The sequence below is a fragment of the Ctenopharyngodon idella genome, chromosome 6, assembly GCF_019924925.1.
Source record: "Ctenopharyngodon idella isolate HZGC_01 chromosome 6, HZGC01, whole genome shotgun sequence".
NCBI lineage: Eukaryota > Metazoa > Chordata > Actinopteri > Cypriniformes > Xenocyprididae > Ctenopharyngodon > Ctenopharyngodon idella.
In genome coordinates this window covers 7,153,223-7,172,430 of record NC_067225.1, presented here as the reverse complement: position 1 = coordinate 7,172,430, position 19,208 = coordinate 7,153,223, and the positions used below count along the sequence as shown (strand labels likewise).

The 19,208-nt window shown below is 38.2% G+C and overlaps 2 protein-coding genes across 9 annotated transcripts in view; both read right to left on the bottom strand.

The window, feature by feature from the left end:
- Positions 1-819: 819 nt before the first annotated feature.
- On the bottom strand, positions 820-12,695 carry misp3 (MISP family member 3). 3 transcript variants are annotated; one of them, XM_051897694.1, is made up of 5 exons: positions 12,377-12,695; positions 8,578-10,969; positions 5,680-5,756; positions 1,585-1,679; positions 820-1,473 (listed from the first exon to the last, which is right to left on the bottom strand). In XM_051897694.1, exons 2-5 carry the CDS (start codon positions 10,955-10,957, stop codon positions 1,464-1,466), a joined length of 2,562 nt encoding a protein of 853 aa, XP_051753654.1. In that variant the 5' UTR covers positions 10,958-10,969; positions 12,377-12,695; the 3' UTR covers positions 820-1,463. The 3 variants fall into 3 exon arrangements, with proteins under 3 accessions (XP_051753654.1, XP_051753653.1, XP_051753655.1); XM_051897693.1 differs by having other exon boundaries at positions 1,585-1,657; positions 12,377-12,694; XM_051897695.1 differs by lacking the exon at positions 1,585-1,679 and having other exon boundaries at positions 12,377-12,648.
- Positions 12,696-16,470: 3,775 nt separating this feature from the next.
- Positions 16,471-19,208, bottom strand: part of palm3 (paralemmin 3) — a 55,030-nt gene continuing 52,292 nt past the window's right edge. For 5 of the 6 annotated variants that reach the window (XM_051897705.1, XM_051897708.1, XM_051897706.1 and 2 more), the window contains exon 8: positions 16,471-18,221. In XM_051897705.1, the coding sequence (XP_051753665.1) occupies positions 17,311-18,221 (911 nt within the window). In that variant the 3' untranslated portion in view covers positions 16,471-17,310. The remainder of the gene's footprint in view (positions 18,222-19,208) is intronic. The other variant, XM_051897703.1, reaches the window with a different exon arrangement.

Below are 19,208 nucleotides of genomic sequence, written 5' to 3'. Positions count from 1 at the left end.
CTTTGTTCTCTGAAGCAACTTAAGCCTGCATTACACAGAAACACTTAGACCTGGTTGGTACAAAACAATGTCCAGTTACCAGACTACTGTAAACAAATACTGTTTTTAAGCCTTATCACTAATCATAGTTCTGTTTTCCTAAGAATACTTAATTAGAATACTTCCTAAGAATTCCTGTCATGAAGAACAGTTTTGTTTATTGGTCTTAAAGGTCAGTTAGACTAGGCTCATTGAAAACTGAAAGCAATGGGCAGCTTTTTTCCAGTACCATTGATAAGCTGCTGCCATATTTGAAATGGGCATTCCCATGTAGCTTTCGCTAATTGTGCTGAGAAAGAGTGAATTAATAATTCACAGGCAACTAGTGGGTCAGTAAAACATACTGTGTGTGAGTGTTGTGATCTCACTCATAGCTAATCTCGCTCGGATGTTTTCTTTGTGCCTTTCCTACAGTACCATCATCACCATGGTGACGCATTTGAATGCCCATTGGCATGTTGAGTCACGGTAGTCGTGTATTCATTCCTCACAGCACGGGCTGAGAAGGTTAGAATGGACTGTGATGTCATTAAACAAGCAAAGGGTTTTGACATGGAAGCTGAATGAATGCTAGAACGTCGCCCTCTTTGATTGTTATATTGAAAATCAAAGCCATAGATAAGGCGTAAGCATTACATCCTGGTCATTGTGCCTATTGTGAAGTCAGTGATCTAGTTTCGGACTCCAAGAGCCAAACCTCCATATTAACGATGAGTCACATTCAGCCATTTGAGTTTCGGAAAATTATACAACACACCAAAAAAGCTGATCAACACAACATTTTTTTTATATATATATAATTGTTTTATTAATTTTTAGATATGCATCAATAAAGCCATTTCCCAATTAGTTTAATTTAGCTTTTCTAATGAGTAATGAAATGTCTATCCAATAATTTTTATTAAAATATATTTTGTATATAATCCAGTCTTTAGACTGTTATACTGTTTTGATACTATGAGATGAGCAGCTATGTTTATTGATTATAAATAACTGTATAGCTGTAAAGCTGAGATTTACATTGAAAATTACATAGTTATTACACTGAAATCATTTGAGCCCATGTAACATCAATCAACACTGCCCAACAATCATACTAACATTAACACCATCAGCTATTTACATGGTGTGTGTTGTAGAATGTGCATATCGCAGTGTCTTTTTGAGGCAAGTGATTCTCTTTATCCACCCATAATGGCACGTGGTACTGCTTTGCTTTAAAAGATCAGAGATATTTCTGGGGAAACTGATCATTTGTTCATATGCTTTATTTTATGCAGGCGCACTTGGTTGTCTGGGCGGTTCATGTTGTTTATGCCAGGATGCTGTAGTTGGGGTTCAGTCTCAGTTGTTGTCTTCCACTTGGCCGTTCACCATCCCTGACTCCCATCGTTCAAGCAGCGGATTTCGCTGCCTTGGGATCTTTAGTGTTTTCTGTATTTATCAGAACATTAATAAGAACATTAGTGAGTGCATTTGAAATCTAGCCCACATACTGTAAGAAGAATTTGATCAAAAAAGAACATTTTGTCATCATTGACTAACCCTTGTGTTGTTTTAAACCCATCTGACATTTTGTCTCCATGAAGGAGATATTTGGAAGAATGTCTTGACTGCTCTTTTACATGCAATGACATTAACTGGTGACAAAATGACAAAAAGCATCATTATAGTAGTCCAGCCTTCTGAAGGCATACTGAGTTGTTATTCACTGAGGCCCCGTTTACACTAGTGCGTTTTTGTTTTAACGGTGTTTTAAAATGAAAACGATCCTTGTCTACAGTGGCGTTTCCACAGCGTTTCAGAAACGATCTCCGTCTACACTACACGGCCGAAACCCATGTCACATGACTGTTCAAGTGTAAACAATTGCCCCTTGCGTATGTACGTAGCTGCAGTATTTTTAAAAAAAATGCAGTTTAACTGCACAACGGCTGCTAAAAATTACAACAAAGCCAGCAAAGATTGCAGTTCATTTTCCATGTTATTGTTTACACGGTCGTCAAGGATACGCAGAGCGAACGTGGGCAGCCACGCCATCATTTTCAAAAGTCTCCGTTTTGCTCTGTTTATACTGAAAATGCAACCCCGGCGTTTTCAAATTAAAACGGGGTGTGCAGCGTTTTCGAAAGTCTCTGTTTTCGATGTTCTAATACGCTGGCATAGTGTAAACGACAGGCGTAACTGTAGCAAAACTTATGCGTTTTAAATCGAAAACACACTAGTGTAAACAGGGCCTGAAAATGTTCTCGAATTTCATTCATATTTGTGTATATTCAAATATGGCACTTCAAAATGTGTCACACCAGGTTTGATGTCAAAGGGGCCAAATTGTAACTGGTTCTCACATGTCACATAAGCATGCGAAATGTGAAAATATGAACAACAATTTAAAATTGTAAAAGGTGTGTAGCTTTTCATTTCTTAAACAACCATGAAAGACATATCATGGCCATATTCCAGGATGACAAAGCCAAGATTCATCAGGCTCAAATTGTGAAAGAATGGTTAGGGAGCATGAAGAAGAATTTTCATTAAAAGTCTGTGGGATGTGCTGAAAAAGACTTTACAGAGTGCTTGACTCTTGCACTGTCAATACAAGATCTTGATGGAAATAAATGTTGTGATGTTATTTGCATCAAAAGGTGCACCAATTTTTGGTCAAAATCTTGTATTGACAATGCAAGAGGTGAGCACTCTGTAAAGTCTACTTCAGCACATCCCACAGACTTTCAATGGATTTAAGGTCTGGACTCAGAGGTGCCAATTCATGTGAAAATTCTTCTTCATGCTCCTTAACCATTCTTTCACAATTTGAGCCTGATGAATCTTGACATTGTCATCCTGGAATATGGCCATGATATGTCTTTCATGGTTGTTTAAGAAATGAAAAGCTACACGCTCCAATTAGGGTTAGAAGAACAGTTGCCAAACATATAACATGCTAGAAACATAATAATCACTGCAACAATGATCCAGTCATAGACTCTTAAGTATTTGCCCTTATTAAATCCAGACACCTTGTTCTATGAAAGAGAGCAGAGTGAACTTCAGAATTTTTAGTTGGGGGTGAATTATTCCTTTTTTAATTTGTTAAAAAGAAGAATAAACACAGGAGCAGCACATGCTCATTTATAAAGGTAGGCACTCTTTCTCCAAGCAAATGAGAGCATGACATGAGGTAAACTGATAACAGGGTGTCCGCGGGGTCTTAAAAAGTATTAAAAGTTGATCAATCAATTTAGAGAAAATTAAGGCCCTTAAAAAGTATTAAAAAGTCTTAAAAGCCATTTCCAAGGTATTACATTTTGTATAATCTTCATTATGTATATTTGTCCAATTTTTACCTGAATTTAATCATTGCGTAGGCGAATAGTGTGATTCTGTGTAGTTTATTGATAGAATCCCGCTAGATTTGATGTCATCTGTTACCGCGCTCACTGACTGACTGATAGCACAGGTCCTTTCACGCTCGGTTGTTAAGCAACATCGTTGACTAATGGGAAAATAGAAGTTTTCGTGCAAATGGTTGGAGGATAAGGAGTTGGAACTAGGGGTGTAACGGTTCTCAGTAAAAAATCCAACCGTGCCGTTCTCCACACACGTTTCGTCACACACTTGCACCTCGGTTCATCTCATATCTGACAACGCATACGCATCTATAATATGGTTTGTTGAAAATAAATAAAACAGACAGAGTTAGGCTAATGTATGTTTCTGTCGATGGATACGCATTCTAGCTTCCCCTAAACTTTGTTCAATGCGACTGCTGTATGCTCTATATGAGCAGTCATTTACGCCGTCATCATCCGAGTGTTGATAGCGCGCGAGCACAGGTGAGACCCGAACAGAACACACTGCTATCTGCCTTTAAACTAAACTCATTTAAGCCTGGCTAATTTAAACATTCGAGTGCAAGGCGTGAAAGAGAACTTACACGCGCGCTGTGAGAAGATTTGTGCACTCATCAGAAGCGCGCACGTGGAAGCGCTTGTACAGTGTGCAAACATTGAGTTCTCTTTCAAGTCTTGCGCTTAAATGGATAAATTCACACAAAAATTGTCAACATGCCTGTCTTGGCGAGTATCCTAGCAAACATAGTCGGTTATTAAGTGAACTTATACACTCGAGAAAGAACGCATGTGTTCAGTGTCAGTGTACTGATCCATGCATTATGTCTTAAAGAGACAGCAGCCCTTGCATTCCTGTTGTCTGTGTGTTTTTAATGTTAATCAAACAACAAAAGACAAGGAAATCACTCACTGCTCTTGATGAAATAGCTTTTGTAACTTAATTAATAATGATTAATCTTGTGAACATTATGCAGTGTTGTTTTAATAGCTAACGTTACTTCATTCAGTTTCTGTATACCTGAAAACTACTGATACCAGAAAAACCTGAAACCTTTGTATCTTTGCTCTATTGTATTTATTTGTGCTGTTGCTTGCAGTTTGATTTTTATTTTCTTTATTTTTATTTGACCATAGTCCTTTTTTCCCTGAACATAGCACAAACCGAACCGTACCGTAACAGTGACCCTAAAACCGCGATAAAAACTGAACCGTTGCACCCCTAGTTGGAACCATGGGTGAGGGCCGTCTCTGGGAATAACCGTGAGGCGTACTGCTCTGTGTGTCGGAAGGCAATTAGCGTAGCCTCGATGAGGATCAGCGCTGTCCAGTCCCACATGTTAAGTGCTAGCCACAAAGCCGCTATGGGACGCAAAATGCAGGTCTCTATCGCGCAAATGCTCGGAGAGCTTTATTTTCCCTCTTCAGTAAGTTTTGTCAATTGTTTTGTTTATTGGTCTAATTCTTGTTTCTGGTTTCTCTTTCTAATAAACCTTGCATTGGGTTAGTCACTCAATTAATTCTCTTGTACTTTGTTCCCCCCTTCTGAATTATGTTGCATTGATAAGGAGTTATCACAAACTGTTATCACAAACTCAACAGACTGTTTAGTTGTGCTATCTTACAATCAATATATAGTAAATTTAAGTTAAAGTGTCGCTGATGTAACCGGTTAAACTTGAAGTGGCGATGAGGTCTTAAAATGTATGGAAAAAGTCTTAAAAAAGGTCTTAAAAGGTATTAAATTTAACTCCATGATTCCTGTATATACCCTGGATAAAAAGCTTCTGTCTTCAGATAAAGGCAATGTTCACTTGGCAGCACCTGTCGGTTTTGATTGTGTTTCTGTTACATTATACTTTCCTGGCAGAGGAGAATGATTCAGTGGCAACAATGACGGTCAAGACCTGATCTTGATTCTTAAGAATTTAGCTTGAACTCTGCTCTCGCTGGCATCATTATCTGAAGGACAATAAGCCATTTTTTTCAGCGGCGTCATGTTTAAGTGTCTGTGGCTGTTTGCACAGGGTGGGTTACTGAAACTTTGATACTCTCTGATTACCTTTTGAAAGGTTGAAGAGCGTTGGTATCTGTTTATTGTTTAAGTAACTCCCCAATTCATGGTCTGCCAAATTCAGAGTTTGAACCAGGTTACCAGCCCAAATCTTTAACCGCAACGCTACCAACACAGATTTATTTTGTAACTGAGATTTATTTATTCCCGTAAAAGATATGAGTGAACAACACAAATAATGGCACTTTTAAAAGATATAAACAAAAAGTCATCTACCTCTGGCAGTTGTCTTTGTTCTTCATCAGCTTGGGGTGGTGGCCATGTTAGGCCCAGTTTTCCAGTGGATTGTCGCACTATAGAGAAAGCAGAAGACAAATGTGAAAACTATTTCAGTGAATGTACAACAAGCCATTACTGAACTGGATGTTTATGAAAATATCCACACATATGATTATTGGATGAGAAGACAATAAAGTACACTAGCAGTGAAAAGATTGGACACACCTACTCATTAATTTGAATTATATTCCAAATTTAGAATATTAGTAAAGTCAACATTAGTAAAAAATTGAAGAATGGGAATTATGCAGTGACCAAAATATTTAAATGTTGAACAAATCATCTTGTATTTAAGATTCTTCCACTCCACCTGAAGTATCCACCTGATATGCCTTTAAAAACAGTACTGTAGGAGTTTTAATTAGGAAATTCATGCGTAGGCACACATTTTTCTATTTTTTATTAGCATATTATTTTATATATCTCTATTTAAATGCATTTAAATGCAAGCATTTAAATGTAAGCATTCAGATCAAGATTTTGATGAGAAACATGAGTGTGTCCAAATTGAAAATTTAAAAATTTCACACTAAGGGCAAAAGTTTAAAAGATAGCCGTATCTGTAGAGCTAAGTTTAATTAACATATTCAAAATATATAATTGACAATGCTGGGTAGAATACTTACAAATCATAGTCAGTTACTGATTCCAAATTACTTGACCAAAATTGTAGTTACATAATGCATTACATTACACAATTAAGGTAATATAATCTGACTACTTTTTGATTACCTTTACATACTTTTGACCTAACTCGTTTATCACACTGATTTGAACAGGATAATCTTGTACCATACTGATATAAAAATACAAAGAGAAAGAAAATATATTCCATTCTTTGTTATCAACAACATGAGGTGCATTAAATATTGCTGCAGGGGGTTAGTGAGTTTAATGAAAAGTTATAGTGTATATATATATATATATATATACATATGGTATATAGTAGTAGAGAGAATCGATGAATTATGAATAATTTACTGCCATTGTGAGACTAACATGTACTCATGTAATCAATATAAAAGTAACTGTAGTTTGATTATGGGTATTTTAAAATGTAATGTAATTACTTAATTTTGGAATCTGATTATGTAATCAGTTACCCGATGTAATGATCTGGGTGTACAGTATGTTGCTTTAAGACCCATGTTTGGGGTTTCCCCGAGCCTTGTGTTGGGGGAGAATGACGGAGGCAAGAATATGCTGTGCCATGTTATTCTGTTTTGTGCTTTTCTTTAAACAAAATACAAGCATTAACGGTAACCTGTGTCATGTGGATCATTTACTACGCACTATAGATTACACCAGCACTCACAATTGAGCAGCAGTTCATACAGTTCACTTCTATTGCATCACAAAAAAATTTATATTCAGTATGCACTGTATAAAGTTATGATATCAGCAGTATTGGTTTATAACTGTTACTCTTGCTGCCCTTTCACAAGTGCCACATTTACCACAGTTTCTGCAAAATTACCATAGTTACTCAAGTTGTTGTTACTACAGTAAAGCTGTGGTAAATTGATATTAACCACCATCAGCAGAGAAAGAATATGAAATGACAGAAGAATATTACTTAATTATGATTTTACAGTAAAATATCTGTAGCAAAATAATTGTGAAGGAGGCTTTTCTGACTAAATAGAAATGAGGGGGGAGATTTTTTTGTTTTGTTTATTTTCATAAAAAATAAGGTAGACATGAAAAATGATTTCATTTCCACTAGTTTAATACTAAATCTATGTGTCATTAAATGCATTGGCCATTTGCCATATGAATACTAGCAGGGATTTCAGCTGGCTTGTACAGTACTAAAAGATAAATTCAAGTTACAATCTTAGTTTATCTATTGGACAGGCAAACACACAATACTATATCTCACCTACACCTTTCCAGATCACAGTACTCTTATCCATACTTTGCTCATTTCAGCACATTTGACTAACACAAAAATTTCAATATCCACTGTAAGTTAGTACTAGTGACATAAGCCCATATTAGCATTTTGGCTGTTTGTTTGTTGGCTGCCATGGTGAAGCACAAACTATTAGCTTCCAGTCAAATGATAAAATGTCTATGTAACTGAACTTTGTACACTAGAGAAAAGCTTGAAAAGTCTCACTGTTAACTAATAGTTTACAAGTGTCGAGTTTTGCTGCTATTAAGATTTGCCAGTAGCTCAAACAGTAGAACATGGTGTTAGCAATGCCAAGGTCATTGGTTCATTTCCCAAGTAATGCACAAACTGATAAAATGTATATCTTGAATGCAGTGTAAATCGCTCTGCCAAATGTATGGCCTTCAAAATAATAGTTTTTAAAAGATGTATTAGATATGTCACATGTCCTTTGCACATATATCCCCTCCTGTACCTAAAACAGTAGAGCATGGTGCTATCAATGCAAAGATCAGGGGTTCGATTCAAAGCAAATGCATGATAAAATGTATATTTTGAATGCTACGTAATTTGCTTTGAATGACAAATGTGTAAATGTGAGTATATGGCCTACAGATGAGTTTTATAGGATTTGTTAGGTCATGTGTTCTTTGCATAGATTATCTGAATAGCTCAAAGTAGTAGTAGTGTTGGCAACGCAGAATTCATAGGTTTAATTCTTAGCAATACATGAACTACTAAAATGTGTGTTGAATGCTACATAAGTTTCTTTGGATGTTAAATGAATAGATGTCAATGAAAACTCAATGTATACCATCCCTACCTTTAATATGCTCTTTTTCTCTCACAAACATGAAAGCACCAAAGCTTTGACTCCTTTAGTTTCTTTCAACTGCTCTGTGAACCAAATTTTCACATGCTGCTTTACAATGACTAACCTGATGTAGTGGTGGTTAACATCTCTGAATGGCGGCCTGTTGGAGTCAGATTTGTCCGTGGAGGTGGGGAACTAAGAATCTCTTTGTTAGAGGATCCCGTTCCCTCTTTCACTCCACTTTCTGTCCTCAGATTCATTCTTGTTCCCTTTTCTTCTTCCAGATATATGGATGCTCCTCCATAAAGACTGTTTCTCTGTCTCTGTAGTTCTCTTTCCCTTTCCTTTGCCTCCTTAATGTCCAGCTCCACCTGAGGCTGCAGAGTCATAGAGGAGCGGAGCTTGAAGAAAGGGTTCTCCTTTACTATACTTGAGTCTTCATCTTCAGTCACTTCTAAATTTGGTCTTTGTCTTGCACTAACAGGCTCTGCAGAAGAAGCCCTCACACCCACTGGATTCATCACTTTTACGGATCCTCCATCTGTCCGTGAGGCTGTCTTATAACCCCCGTTTGGTCCTCCCACAGTTGTGGGAATAGAATTGGCCTCTATTATGATTATCTGGCCCGTAATTCCCTCAGTTAGACCAGGTCCTCGAGCAGCAGGCGGGTTGCCGTTGGTGCCTCCATACTGGGCCATGGCTGGTGGGGTGGGAGAATTTTGCGAGAATTGCATTAGGCGTTGTCTAACGGCAGAAGCAACTTCCTGTATTTCAGCAGCAGACTCTACGTAAGTGGAGTTTGAGGCAGATCTTCTGCTAAAGGCGGCCATTGATTCCTTCGGTTCTTGAAATGACTCGAAGAGCAACTTTTTTTCTTGAAGCTGTACCTCTGTTCCCTTGTCATAGAAGCCAGGTAGTCTGCCCAGTTCAACCAGAACCTTCTCCCTCTCTGTCTCTGCGCTGATTTCCTTCTGCATCTTCTTTCCAGCAAACTGCCGGTCCTTGTCAAGGCCTGAGAGGGGTCTTATCTGGAGGTCCTGGGACAGAATAGGTCTCCTCAATGGAATTTCCACAAACTCATTAGTCTTGTCAGTTGTGTCACACAGTCCTCGAGAACGCCGTAGACTCTGCTCTCTCTTTACAGCCAAACGGATTTCCCGCTCAATGGGAGTTTCGTTAGGTGGAGATTCAAAGGGCTGAGGAGCATCAATGTTAACAAGGCCCTCCGAGACATCTGTTGTGCTGTTGGGGGAGAAATCTGCTGAGACACCGCTATCGCTCTGGCTGTCATCAAAATTATCCACCTGCATTCTCTTGACTTTCCCTTCTCCGGGATGAGGCTTTGAGTTTGACTCGGACTCTGCTCTCTGTCCTTTGTTTTCCCGTTCCTGTCTTTGATCTTTAACCTCCTCCAGCTGCTTTCCTCCGGTCCCACCTGTTTCTGTGAAACGCACTGTTTGCTTTCGCTCTTCACCTGTTTCACTACACTCTCTCTCCTCCCTTGCACTGTCCCTCCTCCCGTGTGACATAATCAATGGCTCTTTTACTTCCGTAGAGATACAGGCAGAGTTACCTGGTTCTGGATTGGCTGGCTCGCCTAGAACTGTTTCTAGGGGCGGAGCAGCACCAAACACCTGTTGTACCAACTCATTCTCATTCATACCACTTGGGTTGTTTACCTCAAGCTCCCCCTGCTGGACATTCTCTACATTAACCCCAGATTCATTTATGGATACACTTTGGATGCTTGATGAAGGTTCGGTTTCAGTGAGAAGACTTTTTGAAGAGCTTTTGGAATACTTCAGATTTGGTGGTTCATCACAACGACTGTCCCGTCTCACCCACTGCTCTCTGGTGGTGGGGAAGTCCAAAGGTTTGCAGTCTATATTTAGCTCTTCACTGTTTTCTGATAGGAACACAATTGAGTCGGAGTCACCATGTGACTCAAGCTCATGTCCCTCTTCTTCTTTGGTCAACTTTGGCACTTGTGGTGAGTCAGTGCCTTTGTCTGCCTGTCTCAAGGTAACAGGTTCTTCACCCTCAGTGTCTTTCACAGATGTCTGAACATTGGTTTCGGTGTTTTCCTTCACCTCATCCTGAATCTCAGTGGCTTGACATTCATTCCTCTCTGGTTGGATATCTTTTTCCAGTCCTGGCACTGGTGGCCACTCTTGACCCTGGTCACCATCCAGGTCATTTTCAACTTTACTGCTCAAGTCTTCCCTTGTTGGCTCAACGGCTCCATCTGCTGGTGAGGAGGTGGGATGAGCGTGAGGTTGAGGATGGAAACTGCTGTCAGGTGTTTCTGTTTTTTCGAACCCTATAATAGCTTCTGTGTCCTTGTTAATGTCTTGGAGGTCTGTATCTGTGCCTTTCTTTTCCTGCATGTGATCTTCTATTATTGCTGTTTCCATATGTTCAGTAAAGCTGACTTTTCCTGCTTCACTACTGCATTCATCCTGGGATTCAGATTTCTGAGGGCAAGTCACAGAGTCTGTTTCCATTTTGCACTAGATCTGTATGAAATAAATGGCAAAATGTGTTCATACAATCACAGAATGGCAAGCCAGAAATGAGCTTCCTTTATTTGATTGTATTGGTAATCAACAAAGTCGTCTCTTTCTTCCCAGGCTTCCCTTACTGCTTTTCTTGCCCTGTTTTTTATTGCATAAAGGTGAGACCCCTGAAGGCCTTCCCTTTATACAGGCAACACTTAGTTTTTTGCTGATTTAGGAAACTATAATCAGCTTATGTTTCAATCCCAGTAGCCCAGGAAGGCTCATAATAAATGTAGTTATAGTACGACTGCATGAAATCTGTTGCAGTCTCTTGCTTTTGTGTTCTTGCTTCACATTTCTTTGACCTCTGTGTCAGTCTTAATCAAATTCATGAGGTCATTTATTCTTTAACGCCCATGCCTCAAAGTCAGATTAGTGTCCTTTCCTATTAAGTTGATATAGGTCACCTCAAACAATTACTTGTAATATTTATTTTAGGTTTATTTTAGGTCTATAGACTAAGCATCCCTTTTTGTAACCATTTTCATATTTTACTATAATGACATTGTCCTTCACATACTGATATTTCCATATTAGCACATGCAATGATTAAGAGAATGATTAACAAAATTATTAAAGTTAGAAGAACATTAAACAGCATGCAAGGTCGAGGGTGGAACTTTTTCACCTTCACAGTCAATGAAATTTCTCTCTATTCTTTAGAAAGTAAAAATTTAACCAGATCTTCTGAGAATCATATTTACTTAAATGCAAAATCAGATCTCCATGTAAGTGAGGTAATAATTTTTTGTCGATAATGAGTGGATCATTCACAATATAATATTTGTACTCTGTATCGCATTGTCCACTGGAAACAAACACAAGGACTTAAAGGTGTGTCATAGCATAATGCTAATTACATAAGCAGCAGATTAATACCATTTAATCAGATTATACTGTGGACATGAGTGACAAAACAACATGGAAATTCTGATTCAGGAATAACACAACAATAACAGTGAGGTGTTCTTTGTGTCCTTACGAATTACAAATCACTCATACATGGACAAAATACTTAATAATGGTTATGATTAAAGTTCAATCTTGTGAAAATCTAAATATTAAATATATAAACAAAACCTAGTAGCACACATCTATTTTTAGCTATACTGAAAACTACTGTCAACATCCACAAATCTCAAGACAACTACAGTATGAATAGCTGTCATTAATGTGGATAAGTATGCTTCGGTAATTCTAGATAAAACAAGTAATGTGGATGTTAAATTAAATAATCCCAAATTGAAATTCTTGACATTGTCATGTAACACATATAAAGTATACTACTCAGTTAAAGTGCTATATGAATTGCACGACCCATTCATACACATAAAAACATAAGATGAAAAAGAAAAATAGGCCTACCAGCCGATGAGATAAAATAAAAGATGAAAGACGACAGAGGTCAGCTGAAAGACAAAAAACTGAATCGTCCACCTGATTCGCCAAGAAGCTTTGTGAAATCTCTCTCCTTCTTCCCTTTCTTTCTTCCCCTGGTTTCCTTCTCTCGTTAACTCTCTCTCTCTGTACCTCCACCCCCTGCTTAGTAATCAAGGTTAAAATCTGTGCAGTTCTTTTCTCTCCGACTTCCACAGTGCACTAAAGCTGCTGAGTAAACCACAGGCCTTGCATCACTAATCCAAACAGCCCTCAAAGCTCTCACGAGTTTGAACAGGGAAAGCAAGGGATCTTTCTGTTCTTTCTAACTTTTAGATTCACCCACAATACTGCAAGATTTAAATGTAGCTGTAATACTTTACAATAAGGTTCAGTGTGTTTGCATTAGATATCATTTGGTATCATGAACTAACAATGAACAAAATGTTTGGTTAATTTTATTTTTTACATTTGAATTCCAATCTGCATAAATTAACATTAGTTAATGTATTATGCAAGGACATTAATTAACAATGAACGATAGCATATTAAGCATAAATTACATTTATAATTAAACAAATAATAAATGCTTGTTCATTGTTAATGATAGTGAATGCATTAACTCATGTTGATGAATTGAAAAGTTGTTGTAAAGTGTTACCAATGTAGCAACATAAAAATTAAATATGCATAAGGTTCAAGCTATTGAATATTTAAACACTGCGACAGAATATACTATATTCTTTTTCATGTTTCATGATGAAAGGATTATTGCCATTGTTTTTTTAAAGGCATTACTATTTGATTCTCTTTTATACATTTACAAAAGAATAGTTTTATCTTGACAGTAGTAACAGTCATGTGAAAAAGAAAGTATACCCTTTTGAATTCTATGGTTTTACATATCAGGACATAATAAAAAGTCAACTGTTGCCGGATGCATAAACTGCTTAGACTAGTCATCTTTTTTTTTTTCTTCTTCAAGATGGTTCATAATTTTTTTGAAGTCAGTTATATAAAAAGTTAGATTGGTCTAATTTAAATCCGAAAAATAAGACTGGTTATCCCTAACTAACTGCTAGTTGGTCAGACTAGTTCTTAAGACACAGTCTTAACTTGGTGGCTATGTTTATGCAACTGGCCACTGGTCCTTGGCAGGTCTTAAAATTAAGTAAGTACAATCTCAGATGAACAACAACACATGACATTTCACATTGTGTCATTATATGACAAAAACTAGGCCAAAATGGAGAACAAACTAAGTGCACCCTTGCTGCTTCCATTGGAATTAATAGGGTAAGTAGCAGTCAGGCCCTGCTAATCACATGCCTTTGATTAATTGATCATCAGCAAGAGTGTGATTACCTCTATAAAAGTAGAAGTTTTGCTGGAGCATTCAGGTGTGTGTTAACACAATGCCAAGGAGGTAAGACATCAGCATTGATCTTAGAGAAGCAATTGTTTTTGCCATTATTTTGGGAAGGGTTATACGGCCATTTCCAAACAATTTGAACTCCATTATTCTACAGTGAGGAAGATCGTTTACAAGTGGAAAACATTAAAGATGGCTGCCAATCTTCCCAGAAGTGGAAATCCCAGCAAATATACCCCAAGGGCAGACTTTGTGCTCAGAGAAATTGCAAAAAACCCAAAAGCTACATCTTAGACTCTACAGGCCTCAGTTAACATGTTAAATGTTAAAGTTAATAACAATACAATTAGAAAAAGTCTGAAGTATAGCTTGTTTGGAAGGGTTGCCAGGAGAAAGCCTCTTCTCTCTAAAAAGAACATGACAACATACACAGCTTATGTTTGCAAAGTTGCATCTGAACAAACCACAAGACTTCTGGAACAATGTCCTTTGGACAGACAAGAGCAAAGTGGCACAAACACCTCATACCGGGGGCCTCCAAAACCCTGCAGTAATCTGACAAGAAAAATTGCGTACATCTGCTCAGACACCGACGTGGCGCTAAGCACTTTTCCATGTCAAAGACCATTTTTATAAATATGAGCGTTGCCGTGGATTTAAGCGTACGCACTCTCTATGATCAAATCTGTGTGTACGCATGCTTCTTAAATGAGGCCCCAGCTGTCCATCATGCTGGTGGAGGGTTGATGAGTTGGGCTTGTTTTGCAGCCACAGGACCTGGGCATCTTGCAGTCGACCATGAACTCCTTTGTATACCAAAGTATTCTAGAGTCAAATGTGAGGCCATCTGTCTGACAAGCTAAAGCTTGGCTGAAATTGGGCCATGCAACAGGTCAATGATCCCAAGCACACCAGCAAATCTACAACAGAATGGCTGAAAAAGAAAAGAATCAGGGTGTTGCACTTGCCCAGTCAAAGTCCAGACCTCAACCCAACTGAAATTCTGTGCTGGGACCTTAAAAAAAAGCTGTGCATAAATGCCCACAAACCTTAATGAACTGAGAGACTGATAAGGTCATATAGAAAACAATTACTTCATGTTATTGCTGCTAAAGGTGGTTACAAGCTATTGAATCATAGGGTGTCCTTAGTTTGTTACAAATAGCTTCTCCATTTTAGCTTTATTTTTGTTAAATAAATAATGACACAATATGCCATGTGGTGTTTTTCATCTGAGGTTGTATTTACCTCATTTTAAGACCTGCTATTTTTATTCTGTCCTGATATGTAAAACTATATAATTCAAAAGGGTGTACTTTCTTTTTCACATGACTGTACATCCTCTCATTATATGCCTTCTCAAATAATTGTTTTGTATGAAGAAAAAACAGCCTTTGATTAAATTTCATCCTTTTATTTATTACTCCAATGTAAACTTTCTATACAAAATCCTCACTTCTTATTCAGCTCTTTGTATATACTATACATACAGGCACTCAGTTAAGGCACTGAGAATTTGCGTCAAACTTATGCTAAAAAAAATGATGTTCCTGAATCCAACTGAAAGCTTTGAATAATATTGATTACATAATAGTATGAAACTTGAATCACTGTCACGCACAATTTAAACAACTGTTAAAAAAAAGACACCAGAAGCAGTTCTTAGGGAAATGTCAGTTGGAGAATTAACCTTAAAAAGATTGCTAAAGCGATTTATGACATATACTATATACTGTTCAGAAATAGTACTGTTAACAGGGTCACATTAAAGAGATAGTTCACTCAACAACAACAAAAAAAAAGTTAATTCTGTAATTTATTCACCCTCATGTTGTTCTAAACCTGTATGCATTTCTTTCTCCAGCCAGACAAAAATATCGTCTTTTTTTGTCGTAGAAAGTTGTTTTGGAACCCATTGCCTTTCACTGTACAGACAAAACAGTTGAAACACTCTTCAAAATATCTTGTGTGTCTTGCAGAATAAAAACTCAAGGAGTTTTGGAACGACATGAAATGATTTTCAGCGCAGAATTTTCATTTTTGGATAAACTATCCCTTTAAAGGGTTTGTTCACCCAAAAATGAAAATTCTGTCATTTATTACTCACCCTTATGCCGTTTTACACCCGTAAGACATTCGTTGATCTTCGGAACACAAATTAAGATATTTTTGTTGAAATCCTATGGCTCCGTGAGGCCTACATAGGGAGCAATGACATTTCCTCTCTCAAGATCCATAAAGGTACTAAAAACATATTTAAATCAGTTCATGTGAGTACAGTGGTTCAATATTAATATTATAAAGCGACGAGAATATTTTTGGTGCGCCAAAAAAACCCCAAAATAACGACTTATTTAGTGATGGCCGATTTCAAAACACTGCTTCAGGAAGATTCGGAGCATAATGAATCAGCGTGTCAAATCATGATTCGGATCGCGTGTCAAACCGCCAAACTGCTGAAATCACGTGACTTTGGCGCTCCGAACTGCGATTCAACACGCTGATTCATAATACTCCGAAGCTTCCTGAAGCAGTGTTTTGAAATCGGCCATCACTAAATAAGTCATTATTTTGGTTTTTTTTGGCGCACCAAAAATATTCTCGTCGCTTTATAATATTAATATCGAACCACTGTACTCATATGAACTGATTTAAATATGCTTTTAGTACCTTTATGGATCTTGAGAGAGGAAATGTCATTGCTCCCTATGTAGGCCTCACGGAGCCATCGGATTTAAACAAAAATATCTCAATTTGCGTTCCGAAGATTAACAAAGGCTTACAGGTCTGGAACAGCATGAGCGTGAGTAATAAATGACATTTTTGGGTGAACTATCCCTTTAAGCTCTAAAAACACTTGTCAGGCAATTGAATACAATGTAACAATAAACAGCCAAATTGAAACTCAATTCACATCAGCTATAAAAATCTCCAAAGATGTTACAGCATGTATAAAATAACAGGTAACCATTCTGTCTCTTTGTTTTGATTCATAATCAAGGCACACAAACGGTTTACTGTATAATAGAGTACGCAACAACTATTGAAAGTAGAGAAGTATTAATTACCGCTGTGGGTTGATTCCCACGGCACTGATAAAAACGAAATATTTTCATGTGGTAGTGTTAAAACCGCCAAGGCCTCTGTGGGTCGGCAGCCAACGCTCTAGAGTCGCCAGACATAAAAACAGGATCATAATCAGACACCAGAGGCTGGGAATGCAACCAATGGTGACACATCAACAACATACACACTGAAGCCTATTCCAGTCCTTTCCTCCAAGGCAATGAGCTTTACAACGCTTCTTTTTACACACATAGGAATTAAGGGCATCCTATACGGAGAGGGCAATGCCAGTCTTTACATTTTTAGGGCTCTTTTTTGAAGGTATGCTTCAGTTCATAATAAACACTTTGTGCTTTGACGGCGCTGCAAAGCAGTTAGTGAACAGCTGAAAATCATCTTGAAATACAAACTGTGTATTCAGAGTAACAGGCAAGATGAAAAAGAAAGAAAAATAAAAAGTCACAGTCAAACGTCAGCACACCGTTCACATGATCGAACAACACTGGCAGGTTTTTCGCTTTGGCGCTATTGCGTCCTCTGCTCGATTTGGGGTGCTGGTATCCAGCTGGGCCGCTGCTTTGGAGATCAGCAGAGGTTCTTGTTCGGCACGCTGCTTCTCTGTTTCAGCCTTGGTGTTGGACTCATCCAGTGGAACCTCCTGAAATTGGCTGAGCGAGATGCGCGAGGCGGGCACGGTCTCCTCGTCTTTTGGGGTTTGTGATTCTATTGCGTTTGCTTCGACTTTTGGTTGGATTGTTGGAGAAGGTTCTGTTGTGGAATACACTGGAACCTCCTCTACAGGGCTGTCTACTGTCACAGTTTGTGGTTGCGTATCAGTGGAGTCTGGGAGATGTTGCTCTGTTTGCTCTTCGCCTTCCACTGCCACATCCGTAACTATTTCCTCAGCAGGAGTATCTTCAATCACTTCGACCTGCTTCGGCTCAACAGAAGCTTCCGGATCATCCTGTCTCTCTTCTTCAGCAACCGTTGCTTCTGTGTTTCCAGATGTGTCTTCATTTTTAGCATCTGTAGTAGGTTCTTGAGCCATGCCATCATCTTCCTCTGGGATTTCCTCCCCTTCGTCTGTGATGATGACTCTTTCTGCTCGGATAATTGCTCCACAGTCATCATCCTCATCAACTCCATCCCCGGGCTCCGCCTCCTTGAAGCCAAGGAAGGTCATAGTTATTCCACCAGTACCTGTTCCTTCAGCAGGGTGGCTGGTGAAGCCGTTAGCAGAAGCAGGTTCGTCCTGTCCTGGAGTATCTTGTGATGTTTCTCCTTCCCCATTTCCATTGATAGAAACTGACACCACAACAACTTCAGCTGTTGTGTTAGCATCAGTGAGTGGTTCTGCTTCCTCCACGTCGTGATTGTCAGCATGCACAGAATTATCTGCAACAAAATCCAACAGTGTGAATCTAAATAATACGTTTTGACATTTTGTTAACAATACAGAAACTGTCTTAGTTTGGTGAGGAAATGCTTTGATACTATAACTGATAGTATATTAAAGGATTAGATCACCCAAAAATAAAAAAAATTATCCCATGTTTTACTCACTCTCAAGCCATACTAGGTGTATATGACTATCTTCTTTCAGACAAACACAATCGGAGTTATATTATAACATATCCTGTCTCTTCCAAGCTTTATTTTGAAGCCCCAAAAAATGCATCCATCCATCATAAAAAATAATCTATAAGGCCTTCTGAAGCAAAGCGATGGGTTTTTGTGATAAAAATATCCATATTTAAAACTTTATAAACTAAAATAACTAGCTTCCGGCAGACGACCGAACGTAAAGTTTTAAATATGCATATTTTTCATACAAAAACCCATAGCTTCATTTCAGAAGGCCATTACTAACCCCCTGGAGCCGTATGGATTACTTTTATAATGGATGGATGCATTTTTCTGGGCTTCAAAATCGTGCAGCCGCACTATAATTATAAAGCTTGGAAGAGCCAGGATATTTTTAAATATATCTCAGATTGTGTTCGTCTGAAAGAAGATAGTCATATACACCTAGGATGGCTTGAGGATGAGCAAATCATGAAATAATTTTCATTTTTGGGTGAACCATCCCTTTAAAGGCTTTTTCATAAATATGAAACTAAAGAGGGAAAGACAGTAAAGCAGACAGAGAGAAAAAGCAAGAAATGTAGAATAGCCAGATGCCAGTGTTGAGGGTGGTTGCTAAGCCGCTGCTATCTGATTGCAAATGTGTTCTGACTGGTTTTTGGCACATTGTTATGTAGTTGCTAGATTGTTCTGGATGGCTTTTAGGGCGTTGCTAGGTGGTTGCTAGGGTGTTTTACTGGTTATGCCATATCAGGTCCATCCTTCAATGTAAGTCTAAGGATTTTTTTTGCCTATTTT